Source organism: Eutrigla gurnardus (genome assembly GCF_963514095.1).
Source record: "Eutrigla gurnardus genome assembly, chromosome: 22".
Taxonomy (NCBI): domain Eukaryota; kingdom Metazoa; phylum Chordata; class Actinopteri; order Perciformes; family Triglidae; genus Eutrigla; species Eutrigla gurnardus.
The window spans coordinates 4,382,741-4,401,224 of NC_139933.1; the positions used below are offsets into that span (position 1 = coordinate 4,382,741).

The window sequence follows — 18,484 nt, forward strand, 5'->3', positions numbered from 1 at the left end:
GCAGGGTCACTATCCAGCACACATCTGTTGTTTTGTTGTGTTGTCTCGTTTTTTTCCTCCCCCTGGTCTTTTGTGGACCAGCGTTCCCTCCTGTTAAAGTCCGTCCAACACCAAACGCTCACCGAGTGCCTGACGTGACCGCCGATACTCCCCCCCCCCTCATCACTGTCACAAGCAAGTTGGAGTTTTAGATGTGCAACTATTTCTCAAAAGGCTGGGAATTCACTGGCTGACTTCAAATTGTTATTCAGCAAGTGATGTTAAAATTAAAGAGGCAAGAGATTAAGATTTCATATGATTGTGGGACAAACCTTGTATATAGAGCAGACAACCAGGGCCGAGAGCCAAGCTTTTAGAAATACCAAGGTCTGTAATGCCATCTTCTTGCATGATGCGCTGTTTAAAATTCTGTGGGATAGGGACTTGGGAACGTACCAAGTCTATTATAATGATTAAGTCTTTAGTTCTTCTTGTCCTGTTTAGCATGAAGACACAGGCTTTTCTTTTTCACTGACTCACGGTAGCTTCTCTTGTTGTCTTAGCAACAGCAAACACCCGGTCTTAGCGGAACCAAGCAACTATGACAAGTGAAAGCTACCGCTAGCATCTTAACCCAACCGCCCGATCAATAAACACCCATAAGATGACAATTTGGCCTTATATAAATAAAACCATCAACAGCCATCACCCTAAGGACCTTAACAAGGCGTTGTCACACGTTGTGATGTATTAATTAGAAAAATAAATGTGTACAGTCATAGGAAGTTAGCTAGCATAAATAACATAAAATGTTAGCATCATAATAAACTCGCAAATTTGCAACTTTATACTTCCACAAATCCGACCGTGGATTCTCACTTTTGACCAATGAGATTTGTTGAGGGCTCCTTTGCCTCCAGGAAATATTTGTAACCTAAAGCTCCAGCTCCAACCTTCCCTTCTCTACCTCAGCAGGTGATCTTCTTGTTCCTGGCTAGCTCTTTTTAGGGGGGGAGGTGGGTCAGGAAAAGCCAGCATGCCCATTTTTCTCTCCCCTTTTTCTGTGTCTGTATATGTATGTATGTGTCTCCAGAAAACAATCGGATAAGTGGCATCCTGACCTCGCAGACGGAGCCCTACGACCTGTCTTTCTCACGCTCCTTCCAGAGCCTGTCACACCTGCCGCCCTCCTATGAGGCGGCCGTCAAAGCCGACCTCAGCCGGTTCTCCTCCCTGAAGAAACTCAGTAGGTCCAAATTCACTGCACTAATGCAAGAGTAGGCTCCTGCCCGGATGCCCTGCATGACACAAAACACTCTATTAATTGTGCTTTCCTGACTCCTGACTGGGACGTACTGAATGGCTCCGACGTGTTTCAGCTGTGAAAATGATTTGCCTGCTGTCTGAAGGACATCTACCCGTCCACAAAAGTCAGCTTCCTGACTTTCCTTCCCCATTGATCCTTTCAGTGGATGGAGAGGGCCTTGAATCCGAATCAGAAAATACCCCTTTCTCAAGTCTGATCCTTCATGAAACTAGCGTAGTCACCTCAAGAAACTATGAGTCATTGATATTCCATGCTTCCTTGTCTCCACTTAAAGGCTGCAGCCACTATTTCTCTCGGAGCGTATAAGTACATTAAGCTCACTTCTTGTGCCTGGCCCAGCTCGGTATTGATTTAGTGGTGCTACGCTGGATTTCTTCGGCGTAATGAGGTCTCATCTCGTGGTATTCTCTCCGAGTGGAACGCAAATATTCCTTAAGGCTTTTGTAATTTCATCACGACTGCCCCCACTTGACTGCTGGCATGCAGTCAAAGTGAAGGATGGCGATCTACAACTCATCCCCCCGTCAGGGCTCACTCCACAAGCGGCTCCCACACGTAGCTGCCAGGCACCGTTTCAAACTAAATGGCACAGCAAGGTTTGCAGGATGCAGTGCTATTTACTGGTCCTCGGTTGTTTTTGGAGAAAAAACAAAACAAAAAAAGACATTTCCGTCCTTTTTTGCGTGTGGAATTAATGTAATACTTTAGGCTGTAAAACAAAACCAAAGGATTTCAATTGTCAGAGATAGTAGAGACAGTGGTAAAACGGAAACCATCCTCGGGCAGTGTCCTTCAGTCCTCCCCAACTTTCTTTCTGCTTCCAAAGCAAATTATTTGTTGCAGCAAATAGCCAACAGGCCACTCTTTTTGTTGCTCAACTAGAGTCTGCACACTGATAGATCATGTTGGATTGTGCTGGAGGGAAGATAGACTGGCATTTCCATTGTCAGGATAATAAAGAGAGAAGAATGCCGCTGCTTATTAATGCAAATTGGTATCAAACTGAAGAAAAGCATCGAGCCCGTTGCAGCACAGGACAGTACACATCACAAGTTATTCATTCACTCCGTGGTAATATAGTTGATGAGTCTTGCCCTGCCCAGATCCTGAAGACGGTTCACGTTTGAAAGGAACATCTTGTTTTCATTATCTCTCATAATGAATCGATTTGCAGCGAGCCCCCATGGCTCCCTGTTTAAGGGGATTTTGGCTGATTGTAATCTTGACAGGTGGTGTGAACACCGCTGCACCCATTATTACAAAAAATGAATTCTCAGCGAGGTGGAGAGGTCTGTGCGTGTGATTTATTCCCACCACGCTAATGACACCTCCGACTTAGCGTGGCGGTTAAACATCCTGCCGGCGTTCCGAAAGAATAAAGATTGCCGTATTCATAACGATGGACTTCCAGTTTTTAATTTATGCTGCCCTTCGTCTCTTTGACGAGATGTCTGACATGGTTTTTGTGAACGTCACTATCTGTGTGGTTTTGTAGTCTTTCTGCATGTGTTTGTGTTTTTGTGGCATGCACTTGATAATACATTCCCTCCTACACTCTTCTGTCTCTGCAAATGTATTCTTGCATGTCGTAGTTGTTTGCACACGCGAATAAGGATTAAAAAACATCCACTCAAGGACGTTGAAACACAATTCTCAGTGTGAAGTGATTGCTTCTGAACACAGTTAGCCTTCCAGCATGCACCTATGAAGTGCCTGTGTGCTTCCCTCCAAATCTGTATGGTATGACCATGTTTGTTTATAGACTTTCATATGACCTTTGAAAAGTTTGTCCCCACAGCCAGGGCTGCTTGTAGAATCCCCGATGAAGCCTGGATGTGTGGATGTTATGTGCCGAGCATGTAATACTGTGATTCCTCTGTCTCGCTCTGTTTTCTATTCCCCTCCATGATCTCAGAAAGGTGAAACACAGATGGGTCCACCGGCTCTATCCTCTGCATTTTGTGCAACGTCCTGCAATCCCACTTTATACGATGCCTCCCCTTGCATTCTAACACCCGCCCGTGTTTTCTCTTGCTCTCACTCTCTGAATCTCCTCTTCACCTCTTGCCTCTGTTTTTTTTTATCCCCTTCCTCTCTGCAGCAGATAAAGATGTCGACGACTACTACACTCGTAAGCGCCACCTGCCCGACCTGGCGGCGCGAGGCACTCTTCCCTTGCATGTTCTCAAAATGAGCCAAGACCAGGTGGGTTCACGCTGTAAGTGCTTGGTGTTAGTGTGCAAGCGTCCAAACAAGGTCTTTGCCTTTTATGTATCTAAGGCGAAAGCAAGCGTGCTATCTCTGAGTCTCCAGATTTGAATGTGTTAGAAGCTATAGCTGGTCTGGCTCTTCCTCCTGCAGTGGTGGGTGGCGGAGCCCTTTACCCCTTAGCTTGTGAAAAACTCAGCTCATTTATCTTTTGCTCAACAGCACCGGGATCAGCAGCAGCAGCAGCAGCAGCAGCTCCAGAGCCAGCCCCCACAGTCCTCCATCGCCCAGGGCGCCCCCCAGTCCCAGTCCTCGCAGCAGCAGTCTCAGCAAAGGCAGAGGCCACGTCGAGTCCAGAGGGCCATGTCCCAGGACCGGGTCCTGTCGCCACAGAGAGCCCCAGAGCAGGATTACAGCATGTCTTCTAATGGTATGTCCCCATACGGAGGCCGGATCCTCTCCGACGAGCAGCTCCTGTCCGCCGAACGCCTCCGATCCCAGGAGCGTCTCCTCCCGCAGGACCGCCACACCTCCCAAGATCGCCTGTACACCAAAGACCGCATGTACTCCAAGGACCGGCTCCTGTCGCAGGATCACCTGTACTCAAAAGACCGCCACTACTCTCAAGATCGCCTCTATTCACAAGATCGCCTGTACTCGCAAGACCGCCTCCTGTCCCAGGATCCCCTGCTCTCGCCGGACAAGATGATGATGTCGCTGAAGCGCGGCATGGTGAGCAGCGTCTCCGGCGGGTTTCACGGCAGTGACAAGTCCATGTCGCGCGCCATCTCGCACACAGACGTGTTCGTGCCCACCACGCCCCTTATGGATCGCTACAAGATGACGAAAATGCACTCCCATCCCAGCGCCTCCAACAATGGTGGCGGTGGTGGCGGCGGCGGCGGGGCGGCGGGAGCGGGAAGCGCCGGGCACTCCAACACTTTAGCCATGAACCAGACAACGACTAAGAGGCAGGCGTTTGCCTCTAGACGGACTCACACTGTGGAACAACTCCACTACATCCCACCGCATCACCAGCAGCAGCAGCAACAGCCACAGCACTACCGCACAGGTAGCAAGACTGAGGTGACTGTGTAGCGGCGGCCGGGACCACCTGCACTGGAAGGGGCACCGTTGTGTGCCAGGAGGGGTGTTTGATGGAGGCATTTGGGTACATTGCTTTCTTTTTTTGAGTAGGATGGTGGCAATTTCACTTTCTTTGACTGCGGTTCCTGAAAAGTGAGAGATTTCAGGAAGCAAGAACATCCACTAACTTACTGTGAGAGACCGGAATAATTAGCTACACTGTACATGCATACACAGGCCCAGTTCGATCTGAAGCCAGAGGGGTCGTTTGGTTGGGGGAGGGGTGGTATTATCCAGCTAACTTGCCTATTATTACCACTGTCTTGATTACCCTATCCATCCACAGGCTACGGCCTCATCCTCTGTATGTTTTAGTGGGAAAACACTGACTGTGTCTGTTCAAGCCTTTATCACCCCTCTTTGTCCAACAAATCTATTCTGTGACCTTTTCTGGCAAATCTTAAAGGGCTTTGCATGGTTAAACACAGAGACCAACTCCTCCGTGAATTCTGTTGTGCAACACAGCACCACCACAGGGGATGAACGAGGTTGAGCCTGTATTAACTTTATAAATATATAAATAAATGAATAAAAAAAACAACCGTTTGTATGCCCTGTCCTACTCATAGCTCTAGTGAATCTCAATGGGAGAAATTGAAATAGATGTTATTAGCACTTCTATTTGGTGCCTCTGACAGATGTTCCATTTCGAAAAATGAAGTGGTTTTGTGGGTTACAAAGCACAATCAATACTAATGTTCTCTTTTGTTTTTGATTTCATTTTTCAGTTTGAATAGTGACGGCTAGCTTGTTTTGTTCTTCAAGCAATGGCAGGTTTTTTTGCTTCCAGTAGACGATTGTAAATAAGCTATTCTAGAAACGGTATTATGGACAAGTCTGGATGGACTTTGTATTAGACTGTCTGTTTTCAATAGATTCTTAAAAAACAACTATAAATCATCACTGTTTCGTGAGTTCAGATTAGAAACCCACTTAACCAAGTATTTGACAAGATAAATTAATACTATACTGTGTGTGTCTTTGCAAAAACTGTTTGTAGGACGAGACGCGAATGAATGTGTTGTTCATAACAGATATTACCACTGTTCATATTTGGATGTAGACTTTGTTTCATTGACATCAGGAGGAGTTGAAAATCATGGAAATGGATTATGATGTTTGTTATAGTGGGGTCAAATAAACCATCCATATTTTTCTAAACATTCAACATTGTTGCTTGAGAGATGTCTGTGTTGTCTGTGTTTGCTTATATTGATACACCACACTAACACTGTGACTTCTGGGTTTACCATCGCATTCAATTTCAGCATATGAAGTTAGAAGCAGCTATCCTGAATTAAGTGGAATGAGATTGAATCAACCATGCTGGAAGTAATCAAAGATTAGATTGCACAACCGGTGTGTTTGCATTCTAGGAACAGCTTATCAGTGTTCATGATCTGGCGTCTCCTTTGGAAGACGTGCCAGCAACCTCAGCTCACAAAAACTGCCTGGTTGGGAACATTTTCATTCTAGTTTAGAAGAAATAGTTGTTAACACAAGACGGTAACAAGTACAGTCAGTGCTGAGCAGGAACCGGCGATGACAGATCCAGACTCTACAGTTCCAGAAGCAGAAATACCTGCAGAAAGCAGCAGTAGAGAGAAACGAGACAACACAATATGACAGGAGAGAGAAGACGAGTTTGCAAGATGCATTACTGTGATAAGAATGCGTACAGATGGAGATGCTGAGGAGGAGATATATCGGGGGATGCCGTATCTACGGCAACTTAACTAAGGGGCGGTTTAAGGCTTGCGTGAGCCGGCCCTCACTAACCATTATCAAAGCATAAAGTCTTAATATGTGTTTCAGGGATATCCGTGTTGTTTATAATAGCCTCAGTTTAACATCAGGAAATTATAGGTCATCCAGTTTTATGTCCTTAAGGCATGCTTGGAGTTCAGCTGATTATTATTATCATCAGCATAACAATGCATTTTCCAATGCTTGTATTTAATTATGTACTGAAGAACCTGCTTTACATACAAATGAAGTGCTTCAAGAGCCTTTTGCAAACATTAGTTACACGTAACCTCAAAAACCTTTCACTTTTCCTCCACATTTAGCTCTAACCGAGCTGGCTTTGGGCCAAATTATAGGATTTGGCTGAAAGGTTTTCCCATTCTAACCTACTGAAACATGCAGCCCACTTATTTTCCACATAATGGTTTAATTTTTGTGTCAAATAGTCAAATGACTGGCTCCCAAAGTACCGCCTTCTGCAGCTGTTTTTGGTCTGTAAAAGGTTTCCAAAGTATGAAAATCTCAAGACGGACTTGCAGGCTCGATTTATCATGGCATGGAGCGGGTTTAGTTTAGTTTTTGACCCATCAAGACTTTATGGAATTGGATCGAAGTAGCCTACTTCGTGCTCAGCAGCTGAACATAAAACATGTTGTTTTAAGCAGTCTGAACAAGGTCTTTTCAGACAATAAGTCAAGCAACATGGTGGATCTGCAGGCTGAGAGAGTGAGGGAGTGTGGGGTGGAGGAGGGGCTTTTAAGCTTTCCCAACAGGTGCCACTCAATCAGGGAATCAGCCAATCTACCTGCAAGACAGGACAGAACAGCCAAGCCCATTCAACTCCCCACAATACATAAGAAAGGATAGTTATGATACATAACCTCCAGTTAACAAGCTTGCTTTTTGTCCTTCCCCTGCCTCCAGAATAGCTCTTTATATAAGGACAACTCCAGTCCCCCAACTGTGAAAGGTTTGAATGAACAGAGGTGGTGGGGGTCGACTCCTTATATAACAGTCACAGCCAACAGCATATTTTTAACTGTGATATAGTGTTGGCCATGGTCTGGACGTCAGTTTGACATCTGAATTAATATGATTGACTTTAAATGCTGGTCAGTGCAATTTCAGACCTTCTTTAAATTCATGGAAATCCTCGGGTGCAAAAAGACAATTCTCACAGCAAACAACTCCTCCAAAAACACACACACGCAAGGTTTGGTTTTCCAATTTACAATGATCCTCAAGCCCATCAGCATTTAAATGAAAATATGAGTCCGCAATCAAAAAAGGGAATCTATGGATAGGAGAGCAGCTGAAGCGTGAGAGGTAAGACCGTGGAAACTGGAGCGGCGGGGGGAGGAGGAGGAGGAGGAAACTGGCCAAGAACAGGGCTTTCCATAAAATAATCAGCAGCTTTCAAACTGCTCATATGGCTTCAACAATGTATTTCATTACTTCCCTCTTCCACTTTTAATGCAGACATGGTGCAGGGGGCAGACGGCTTATTGTGTTGGTTAAAAATGTAGCTCTGCAGGTCTCCATTTGTCTCTCCCCTTTTTCAGTCGCTGTCAGAGACGCTGTCATGTCTGGCGATTTGAAATAGAAATACATTTTCGGTTTGGATCGTCACAGAGATTCACAGTGACATTCAGAGGATGTAGTTTGGACAAACAGCAGCCAGATCCATTATGGATTTTTATCTTCCTCATTAAAAGCTGTACCAGTGCTCGAAAACACTGTATTTTCTTTGGGGACATTTTTGGGGAGGTTCTGTCATCAGAGCCAGCCTGTAATTAGATTTTAGATGACTTTAAAGCACGGTGTCCAAGCTTATCCAAGAAGGGCCGGTGTGGGTGCAGACTTTTGTTTTAGCACAGCACACCTGATTCAACTAATTAACCAACCATGGTCTTCAATCAGGACCTTGATGAGTTGGATCAGGTGAGGTTGTGCTGAAACCTAAAGGATCCGTTCAGGATAATCAGAATCAGAGAGTTTATTGCCAAATATGTTTTCACATACAAGGAATTCTCCTTGTGCATCAGTGGAAAGTGAAGCAGTTGAGGATGTATTAAGGAATAAAAAGTGGTGTGAGAGGAGAGTAACACTCTTGAAATCCTGGTTCAAGAGACCGGAGGAATGATGCACTTCAACATAACGCAGTCGACTGTGTGTCGGCTCACTGCGATGGATGTGTTGGCAGGGGTCGGCCCACTGAAATGTTCTGCTCACCTTTCGTATCATCAGCAGCTAAATCTTTCCCCTCTGTTTTCATCTCAGAGTGCAGCACCACACTTTTCACTTCATACGAGTTTGGTTTTGGACCTGTAAACCTTTTTTCTTCCAGGGTTTCAAGTGATCGTTAGTCCTCTGACACTACCTTTTCTTCCTCAACTGCTGGCAGTAAAACACTTCCTGCATTATATCTTTCACGTACCCTGATCTGTTTCTTTAAAGACATCTAAAATATGATTATTAGGATGACAAAACTTCCCAAAATGATCTTTATGGATTGGAAAATAGTGGATGAAAAATAGCCAGGAGATGGGCAATATTCGGAGAAAAAAAGTCGCAAATTTGGGAGATTTTAAAGTAGCAAAGATGCTACATGTAGCTCTCATTTGTTGTCATAGCAACGCCAAATACCCGGTCTTAGCGGAACCAAGCAAGCTTATTTATATCGGGTATGACAAGTGAAAGCTACCGCTAGCATCTTAGCCGAACTGCCCGATCAATAAACACCCCAAAAATGATCATTTTAGCCTCATATAAATAAAACAAACAAAACCATTAACAGCCCTTAATTAATTAGAAAAAAAAAATGTGTACATTCATGGGAAGTTAGCTAGCATCTAAATAAACTCACAAAATGTTCAACTTTTTTTCTCTGAATATTAGCTACCCCTCTTCTGGCTCAGTTTTTTTTTTCCTACAGTGGCCCGAATACGACGTTGTTACTTACTTTCCAAGTCAGCTGCAGAGCCATTTACAGAGCTGGCCCTCTGCAGTCCAGCCAAAAAGTCCGTGTTGGTAGCGGCCGCTTGAATGTGGGTGGAGATAATCACCGGCATTATGAGTCACAGCACATGAACACAGTAGGTGCTGTTTTTGGCTGCATGCTGTCCTCTCTCTGACCCGCTTATCTCCCCGCACGCAGGACCCAGCCCCACTTATTTGTGATAATCCACAGATTGTAGGCAGCTCACAGACGTTTGTTTTACGACAGATGCCATATTCAGATAAACATTTAATTAGCAACTCATCAGCTCTGTCAAAGCTAATTACCCTGTCTCCAGCCCTCGCCAGAAAAACCCAGCTCCTCTCACAGTTGGTCCGCACAGCGGTGGACTCCGCCCGCTGCGGCGGGATGCGAGCAGCCGAGGCCCTCGTAGCATCCCGGGATTGAGAGCGAGCTAATCCAGCCATTCTGCCACCGCCGACTCAGAGCTGCGAGGAGAATAATTTAGATGGGATAACAGCCTGAGACAACATTGTGCTATTTATCAGCGTTTTACACGCCTGTTGTGAAAATGACTACTAGCGAGGTGTCTCTGCAGCGCTTTTTGCTTGTCACGACAGCACATTTCTCAGCTCTCAGAGGGAGTGTAGTGTGGATTTTGGGAGTCATGGTGGACGCTGACAAGTGATCTCTGGGAAGTGGAAAAGCAAAAAACAGAAGTGATCGCCTTGCAGGAAAGAGTCGGCTGAGAAGAAGAAAAAAGTCTATCTTCCACCAAGTGGGCAAAATAGAATTAGATTGAGTATAAAACATGGAAGGAGTAAGTCAGAAACCAAAGGTGGGATGTCAAGGCATCATCTCCAATAACACGATTACATCTCATAACATTAGATCTCTGAATTCTTACATATTCCATATACGAAAGGCATCTCTACATCATTCCCAATGGAGGCTTCTCTGCACTGACCTGTAACCTAGCAACGGCCTGACGTCTCACCCAAGCAGATGATTAAAGATACCTTCTTTCCCATTCTGAGCATGAACCTTTTGATAGACCCCCGCCCCCAGCCAACTCCTGCACTCGCTCCCCAGTCGCATGCCAAGAACACCTCGTATCACCTAGACATGTGAAATATGAATGGCCCACTGTTTTTTTTGCCTTTTTGAGAACGAGTCTGCAAAACCGCAACATGCACCGCTCCTATACATTTCTTTTCATGTTAAACCGGGACGGTGTTTGATCAGTGTTTGGTTGGTGTTTGGTCGGTGTTTGATCGGTGTTTGGTCGGTGTTTGGTTGGTGTTTGGTCGGTGTTTGGTCGGTGTTTGGTCGGTGTTTGATTGGTGTTTGGTTGGTGTTTGGTTGGTGTTTGGTCGGTGTTTGGTCGGTGTTTGATTGGTGTTTGGTTGGTGTTTGGTTGGTGTTTGGTCGGTGTTTGGTCGGTGTTTGATTGGTGTTTGGTCGGTGTTTGGTCGGTGTTTGGTCGGTGTTTGATTGGTGTTTGGTTGGTGTTTGGTTGGTGTTTGGTCGGTGTTTGGTCGGTGTTTGATTGGTGTTTGGTTGGTGTTTGGTCGGTGTTTGGTCAGTGTTTGGTTGGTGTTTGGTTGGTGTTTGGTCGGTGTTTGGTCAGTGTTTGGTTGGTGTTTGGTCGGTGTTTGGTCGGTGTTTGATCAGTGATTGGTTGGTGTTTGGTCGGTGTATGGATGGTGTTTGGTCAGTGTTTGATCAGTGTTTGGTTGGTGTTTGGTTGGTGTTTGGTCAGTGTTCGGTTGGTGTTTGGTCAGTGTTTGATCAGTGTTTGGTCGGTGTTTGGTCAGTGTTTGATCAGTGTTTGGTTGGTGTTTGGTTGGTGTTTGGTCAGTGTTCGGTTGGTGTTTGGTCAGTGTTCGGTTGGTGTTTGGTCAGTGTTTGATCGGTGTTTGGTCGGTGTTTGGTCAGTGTTTGGCCAGTGTTTGGTTGGTGTTTGGTTGGTGTTTGGTCGGTGTTTGGTCGGTGTTTGGTCGGTGTTTGATTGGTGTTTGGTTGGTGTTTGGTTGGTGTTTGGTTGGTGTTTGGTCGGTGTTTGATTGGTGTTTGGTTGGTGTTTGGTCGGTGTTTGGTCGGTGTTTGATTGGTGTTTGGTTGGTGTTTGGTCGGTGTTTGATCAGTGATTGGTTGGTGTTTGGTCGGTGTATGGATGGTGTTTGGTCAGTGTTTGATCAGTGTTTGGTTGGTGTTTGGTTGGTGTTTGATCAGTGTTTGGTCGGTGTTTGGTCAGTGTTTGGCCAGTGTTTGGTTGGTGTTTGGTTGGTGTTTGGTCAGTGTTTGGTTGGTGTTTGATCAGTGTTTGGTTGGTGTTTGGTTGGTGTTTGATCAGTGTTCGGTTGGTGTTTGGTTGGTGTTTGGTTGGTGTTTGGTCAGTGTTTGGTTGGTGTTTGATCAGTGTTTGGTTGGTGTTTGGTTGGTGTTTGGTTGGTGTTTGATCAGTGTTCGGTTGGTGTTTGGTTGGTGTTTGGTTGGTGTTTGGTTGGTGTTTGATCAGTGTTCGGTTGGTGTTTGGTCAGTGTTTGATCAGTGTTCGGTTGGTGTTTGGTCAGTGTTCGGTTGGTGTTTGGTCAGTGTTTGATCAGTGTTTGGTTGGTGTTTGGTTGGTGTTTGGTCGGTGTTTGGTTGGTGTTTGGTCGGTGTTTGGTTGGAGGATTCTAGTCCAAAAGAGACTCTGGTCCTGGACCTCCCCATGAGCACGAATAAACGGCACACATGAGTGTTAAAAAGTTTGGAAGGTGTTCAAAACCACAAAACTGTGCATTATCCCACTTTATTTTTTATTTTATCATTGTTATTATAAAATGAATAAAAGTCGAGGTAGTTTTACAGATTTTGATAAAAAGTGTGAAATCACCCAATCGTTAAATGCATTCTGTGATATTCCCCAACCGGGGAAGCTTTATAACACTTCCTCGTAAAGTGACTTACAGATACGTGACATTGCTCAATTTTCTCCTCAAACAAGCAACATTAGCATTTTTATAACATAGCTACAGTAACTCAAAGAAAGTCTACAATCATTTGTATTTCTCCATTCAAAAGTGACATATTCTCACTTTCAAATATGTAGTCCAAAGGTAATCGAACCTGTGACCCTGTTGGCACCAAAACCACCACAATAAAGCACGTGAAGAACATATGCTAGACCTGCAGCAGCAAGGCCACTCCGGCTAAAGTCCACTTGGAGGGATTTTCTTTGACCTTGAGGTTGAAGGTCCATACGTAGGTGGGTCCCCTCTGCCGGGTCTTGTAGACCGGACACTGGTACACGTTCCTGCTGTCCTGTTTGTCCACGAGAACGGCCCTGATGAAGATCACTGGCACCGCCGGGGTGAGCTCCTTCAGACGGGCTTCCACGATCATACCGCTCTGAAAGGGAGGGGAAGGTTGGAGGGTTCTTTACTCTACTGCTGTACCTGCCATTGAGGCAGAATTTAATTATATTTATCGAAGAAATAATAGACTAATCTAACACAAGTGATGGTAAATGTCCAGTTTGCACAACACAAATGTGTGGTACCCTTGAGAAGGAGTTTGGACGTGGAAGTCGAGCCGCCCCGCTTAAGAACACACTCTATAAACAGTGAAACAGAGTGGTCCGTCTCATTAATTAATCCTCCAACACTTAGCGCCTGACAAATAGAAGTTTCGACGTGCGTGCGCAGCGACTTTCAGGCGGTGAATGTAAATCCTGATGACTTTGGAGAGCGCGGAGGACGAAGCTTTAATTGCAAGCGCATTCAATCGCTATAAAACTTCAAAGTGCTGTTAAATACCAATAACTTTATTTCTCTTTGGGTAAATACAAATGACGGGCGTCTTAAAGCGGGCCATGTGGCATCATGGAGATTTACTATTTAATGACACTGCATATACACTGTTACTATGGTAACATACACATATTTTTTTGTACATCACAACATATTGGTAGAATAACTATGATATAATTTTAATTATAATAAAGTAGTACAAAGCTGAAGTGCTTCCTCCCCTATTTACTGTCTACTCCTGCCAGTTGGAGGACATGGGGAGAGGAGGAAGAGGAGGAGGTGTCAGGAGAAGCTGCCTGGCCCGTCTGTCCACCTGTCTTTTTGCCCGCGTCTCCGGCTTTAATGAAGAAAAAAGGAGCTGCTCGTCTAAAGGCTGAACTAAGTGTTCAAGTGCACACTCTGCACATTCCCTAATTAAGAAGTCTACAGGGATGCTGCTTGAAAGCTGGGTGCATTGGCGGTGGCTGTATGTATGTAGATAGATAGAGCTCTGGGAAGCTGAGTAATGCACTGTGCTCCGAGAGCTCGACGCATACGGGATGCAAAACAGAATATTAAGCCACAAAGGGAAACCCTTCAGGGGAGGGAAATATGGAAGTTTACTTCTCGGTTTGAAGATGCATTTTGATGTTCGCTCACCTAATGTCTGTCATCCATCTTCACAAGTAGCACGGAAGGCACTATTTGTGGGTTTCTACCTGGACTAAGTCGTGTACCTGTGTGTCCCAGCGGGCTCCCTCCATGTACAGCCCGTGGACGTAGGCCCCGTCCCGCGGCGGCACAGAGAAGTCCTCGCGATTCTTCTTGGTGACATCACACTGCAGACACATCCTGTCCAGAGGCCACTCGTTCCTGTCGGTCGAAACAACACAAGCCGCGTCACGCGCTGTCACAGTTTACACGACGCCCTGACGACAAGCGCCTTCGTACCTTCTGGCCATCGTCTGCATGATGGCCGTGAGGAAGGACTGCGGGTTGAAGAAGCCGGCCAGCCACACCACAGAGGGGACGACGAAGTCCGCCGACCAGGCCTCCAGCTCCTTGATCCGGGCCACCAGGTCGCAGAACCACAGGGCCAGACCGGACATGGAGGGGTAGGCCCGCTGGGTCCAACTGTCCGGCACCGTGTCCAGGAAAATGGCGTTCTGAAGCTTCTCCATGTCGCCGGTCATGGTTAACTCTCCCTGAAGGAACATGGATATACACTTCATCGTTGCTGCTCTTTGATCAACAGACAGTTTGAAGATATTAGAAATCTAATCTGGCCTTTCATCCTCTTTCCTGAAAATGTATTTGTTAATTAGGACAACTGTTCTCCGTTTTCTGACATAAAAGTTACAAGAAGGAACTATGTCACTTCCTGTGTGTCTCTACAGATACAACGTTAACAAGCCCTCCCTGCTGAAGTACACCAGCACGCCGGGTAAGGAAACATGCTGTAAGACATGAGAGAAGACAGCCATGAAGAGTAATGAGACGCCAGCGGCCTCCTTCACCCACTCAGACTGGAGCTGATGGATACGTTTCCATATTTGAAACATGTCGTAATAACTCTTTATAATAGGATCCCGTACATGTATTTACATCTGTGTGTTTGCATTGACCCTGTCACCTTGGCGACGTACTTTGACACACTTACGAAGCCTCCCACCAAGGCTAACACTCCGATAGTTCCTATTTATTCTCCCATAAAGGAGAAATATGATCCCATTTTGCCGGTACAATAGTCTACGCGGCTTGTAAGTCGCTGAGCCGATTTATTGAGGCTCGTAGCGTCGAGAGATGGAATGCTCATAACTCCCGACAAATGCCTTTTACACAGATTCCCCCTCTTTCTCTTTGTTTGCCGTTTACACGTGACTCAGTCAGGCTTGACACACAGAGCTCCGACGTCTCACTCTTTCTGCTCCGCCGTAAGCCGGATCTCCGAGTCGTCGTGGAGACTGAGCCGCTGACAAACAGCAGAGAACGTGAACCCCGACACCCCAGATCCTGGCTCACTATATGTTCACACACAGGATAGTATCAGAATAACTCTGGGATTCAGTGTGAAGCATTTCATTGGAGAAAACGATTAGCTATAGATGCACCAATGAGAAGCGGTTTATACTACCGGTCACATGGTGGGATTGGTCATGGACCTTCTGACAGCCATGCTTATAATAACAGGCACCGACATCCAAACCGATACATCAATAATTTGATGTTTGAGCCTTAATATCTGTGAAACTAATCATCTAAGAGAGACCATATTTTGTAGAATGTTTAAGCTAACACCAGAGATGGAGGCAGAAGAGATAGAAGTCTTCTTTCTGCAAAACTGGGACCGAAACAACTCTTCAAATTTGCTACTTCATTTCGACAAGTCACATTTTGGGAGAAGTTGAAGTACCTACTGTACTGGGTAAATCATTGAGCTACACCCCTGATATTCAATGTCTGGTATTCAAAGGCCACAGGTGAGATAGTTTTCCATTGCTGTTTAAAAATGGCTTTTCAGAGCATGATGCCAAAAACTAAACTACCCTTCATTCAATGATTTTTCAGGAGAACACTTTTGACAGTAGTGACCTAATATATATATATATATTTTTTTTACTAGAATAGTGTGTCTCTGTACTAGAATTTTTACAGGACATTCTGAGACGGTCAGGTGGGATGCATTTGATGAAATGACACGGAATGACCCAGTGACCTTGTACGACCTCCATGCTCCTGATCTCCTCCCTACACAAAGTCCCACCAACTCATTCGTGAAACATCAATTTTTAGGAGACTGGGCAGAAAGTAGCATCAAATAGAAATACTTCAGTAAAGTGCAAGTACCTTGTAATTATGAACAGCAGTTCAGTGGAGTATAAACTTTCTCGCCGCCACTATAAAATTCACAGCGTACAATTTGACCAAATTGAAGGACCATCTAAAAGCAATATGAAGCTATTTGATTCTGGGCGGGGAGCTGATGACCTCTGGACCTTCCGCTGCTACTTAACAGTCCGCTCACCTTGAGTCCCAGGCTGAGCTCGCAGAGGGAGCGTCTCATCTCCTGTGTGAGGACGTTCATGCGCTCGCACTCCTGCAGCGCCACCACCTGGTAGGGAGTCCTCTCCTCCGCCTTCCCCAGCAACGCGGCCATGTTGAACTCCTCCGGCAGCTTCTCCAAGATCTCCTCCAGGACCAAACGCACCTGAGAACAGTGTGTGGGGATGAACAGGCAGCAAAAAAAGTAAAAAATGTAGTTTAATGCATCCTTCCTACAATGAAAGACGCTCCTGAGGGAGAGGATGCTCCATAAAATAAAAACCAGATCAGAGATTGGGCTTGTTTGTGTCAGATAAACTCAGCAGTGCCAACACTGACAGCCTGAGAAAATGTTACAGTTTGAATTAGACAACTCCATTAATATTCATGAAGATATATTTTTGCAAGGCAGCTCTTTGTTTTCAAAAAACAAGTCTAATCCCACCAGAAAATCAATGCTCACATCATATTTTTTTTGTTGAGAGCAAGCGATGAAAGCTAATGCCCCTGTCAACACTTTCCCAAGAGAACCCGGCATTAGCGATCAATCAGCGGATTAGGTGCCGAAACAAAGGATATGAGGTCATCATATCTATGGATTTTTCAGTTCAAATATCTGATCGGGGTTTGGCAGCTGCGGAGCGCGCTGAATACAAAGCGAGCCCTCGTTTGGCAAGCTGTGCATGCCTGTCATCGGTTAGGACCAGAGAATCCAGGCTCGTGAGCCAGAAAGGTCACACATCAACACGCATGCAGAGTATTTGTTTGAGCTTTTACACTCAAATAAGCTTCATTTCAGAGAGGTGAAGCAGAATACTGGCAGAGGTCCCCAACAGTTGCTCTTGCAATGTATTTTCAATTTGGTGTGCAGCAGCGAGACGTCACCTGTTGTCGTCCCACATTTAAGACCCGCTGCTGCAGCCCAGAGTCCAGAGAGACAGTCGGCCCGGTGGAGGGTAGTCCACATGCAGCCGCGTCACTGCCCTAAACCTCCCTGACCTGCTTGTGTCATAACCCCTTCGTGCTGCGCAACCGCACATTGTTCAAAAGAGAAATATAGATTTCAAATATAGAAAAATAGATTTCATAATCTTTTGTGAATAAAAAATTGCAAAACATCTATAATGTTTCTATTTCAGGAAATAAAATATATAAATGAAAAAAAATGACATAGATCAAATCTAATATATCTAATATCTACCTGTGTCAGGTGTGACAACAGTGTGCCGGACAATTAGCAAACATACTTATGCAACCAATTGACAGAAAATACATATTTGCTGCCTTTCTTTATCTTATGTGCCGGGAGACATCACATCTCTGAGTTATGGACTGTTGGTTGGATAAAACAAGACATCTGAAAGCATCACCTTGGGGAAATTACAATAGAAATATTTTCAGAAATAAAAAACAAATAGTCTAATTTTTAGCTTTCCATCTCTCCAACTAGATGATAAAAAAACAGTATCCTGCTGTAACTCTGGGGGCGACGGTTTCCTGCTTCGACATTAACACTGATTTATTTAGCTGATAGGGACGATGCTCATCGATTAACAGATACATTGCTAGCTGTAAATAAGCCAGAATTCCAAATCTCCATGTTGTTCCTAGTCAGATCTTAAAAGGGACCCTAAAATTCAGTAATTAAAAAGACATAACACAACAATCATGTGTGTGTAACAGAACAGAATGAAACCCACCTTTTCCTCCCGCGTGGTCCCGCCAGCCTCCCCGACTCCTCGGTCCCTGGGCTGCATCTCCAGCACCGTGCTGAACAGCTTGGTGGAGGTCTGCGTGAGGAAGCCGATCTCTGCGTTGGGGTGAAGGCCGTACAGGTAGGGCGACTCAGCGGGGAGGGTGTGGTCTATGTACTGGAATAAAAAAAGAAATCCATGTCAGAACTCTCTCTTTTTTTACTTTAACACCACAATTAAACGTCGTCAACATTCATTTTCAGGCGTTTTGTGATCATTATAGCCTCTTCTGTATTTCCAGATGAGAAAGAATTAACTAAAAACATGAAATTAAATACATGCATGACAGAGGATATGAATTATGGAGAAGGGGTGGGGTTAAATACTTCTTTCTTCTCCTTTTTGGACATTTAATAAAGAAATAAAACATGCTATGCTTCCTAGTTGTGTAATATTTCATTCTCTGTGAGACACTTTCTGTATTCATTTTGACATGTTTGAAATAAACAATCTAAATCTAACACTACCAGGTGTTTTACTCTGACATTTGGGTTTCTAGTTCAGATTGTTATTCTGAAGGTTATGATGTGTTTGAACAGTTACCAGG

General features: G+C 45.0%; 2 protein-coding genes across 10 annotated transcripts in view; one reads left to right on the plus strand and one right to left on the minus strand.

The window, feature by feature from the left end:
- Nucleotides 1-5,815, plus strand: part of LOC311032917 (shisa family member 6) — a 46,435-nt gene extending 40,620 nt beyond the window's left edge. For 5 of the 8 annotated variants that reach the window (XM_084040003.1, XM_084040004.1, XM_084040005.1 and 2 more), the window contains 3 exons: nt 1,073-1,225; nt 3,408-3,511; nt 3,749-5,815. In XM_084040003.1, coding sequence (XP_083896129.1) covers nt 1,073-1,225; nt 3,408-3,511; nt 3,749-4,612 — 1,121 coding nt within the window. In that variant the 3' untranslated portion in view covers nt 4,613-5,815. The remainder of the gene's footprint in view (nt 1-1,072; nt 1,226-3,407; nt 3,512-3,748) is intronic. The other 3 variants (XM_084040008.1, XM_084040009.1, XM_084040010.1) reach the window with 1 other exon arrangement.
- A 6,357-nt stretch (nt 5,816-12,172) lies between these two features.
- dnah9 (dynein, axonemal, heavy chain 9) overlaps nt 12,173-18,484 on the minus strand; it is a gene marked incomplete at its 5' end in the record, with an annotated part of 88,352 nt that continues 82,040 nt past the window's right edge. For both annotated transcript variants that reach the window (XM_084039998.1, XM_084039997.1), the window contains 5 exons: nt 12,173-12,761; nt 13,879-14,014; nt 14,093-14,346; nt 16,167-16,349; nt 17,884-18,054. In XM_084039998.1, the coding sequence (XP_083896124.1) occupies nt 12,534-12,761; nt 13,879-14,014; nt 14,093-14,346; nt 16,167-16,349; nt 17,884-18,054 (972 nt within the window). In that variant the 3' untranslated portion in view covers nt 12,173-12,533. The remainder of the gene's footprint in view (nt 12,762-13,878; nt 14,015-14,092; nt 14,347-16,166; nt 16,350-17,883; nt 18,055-18,484) is intronic.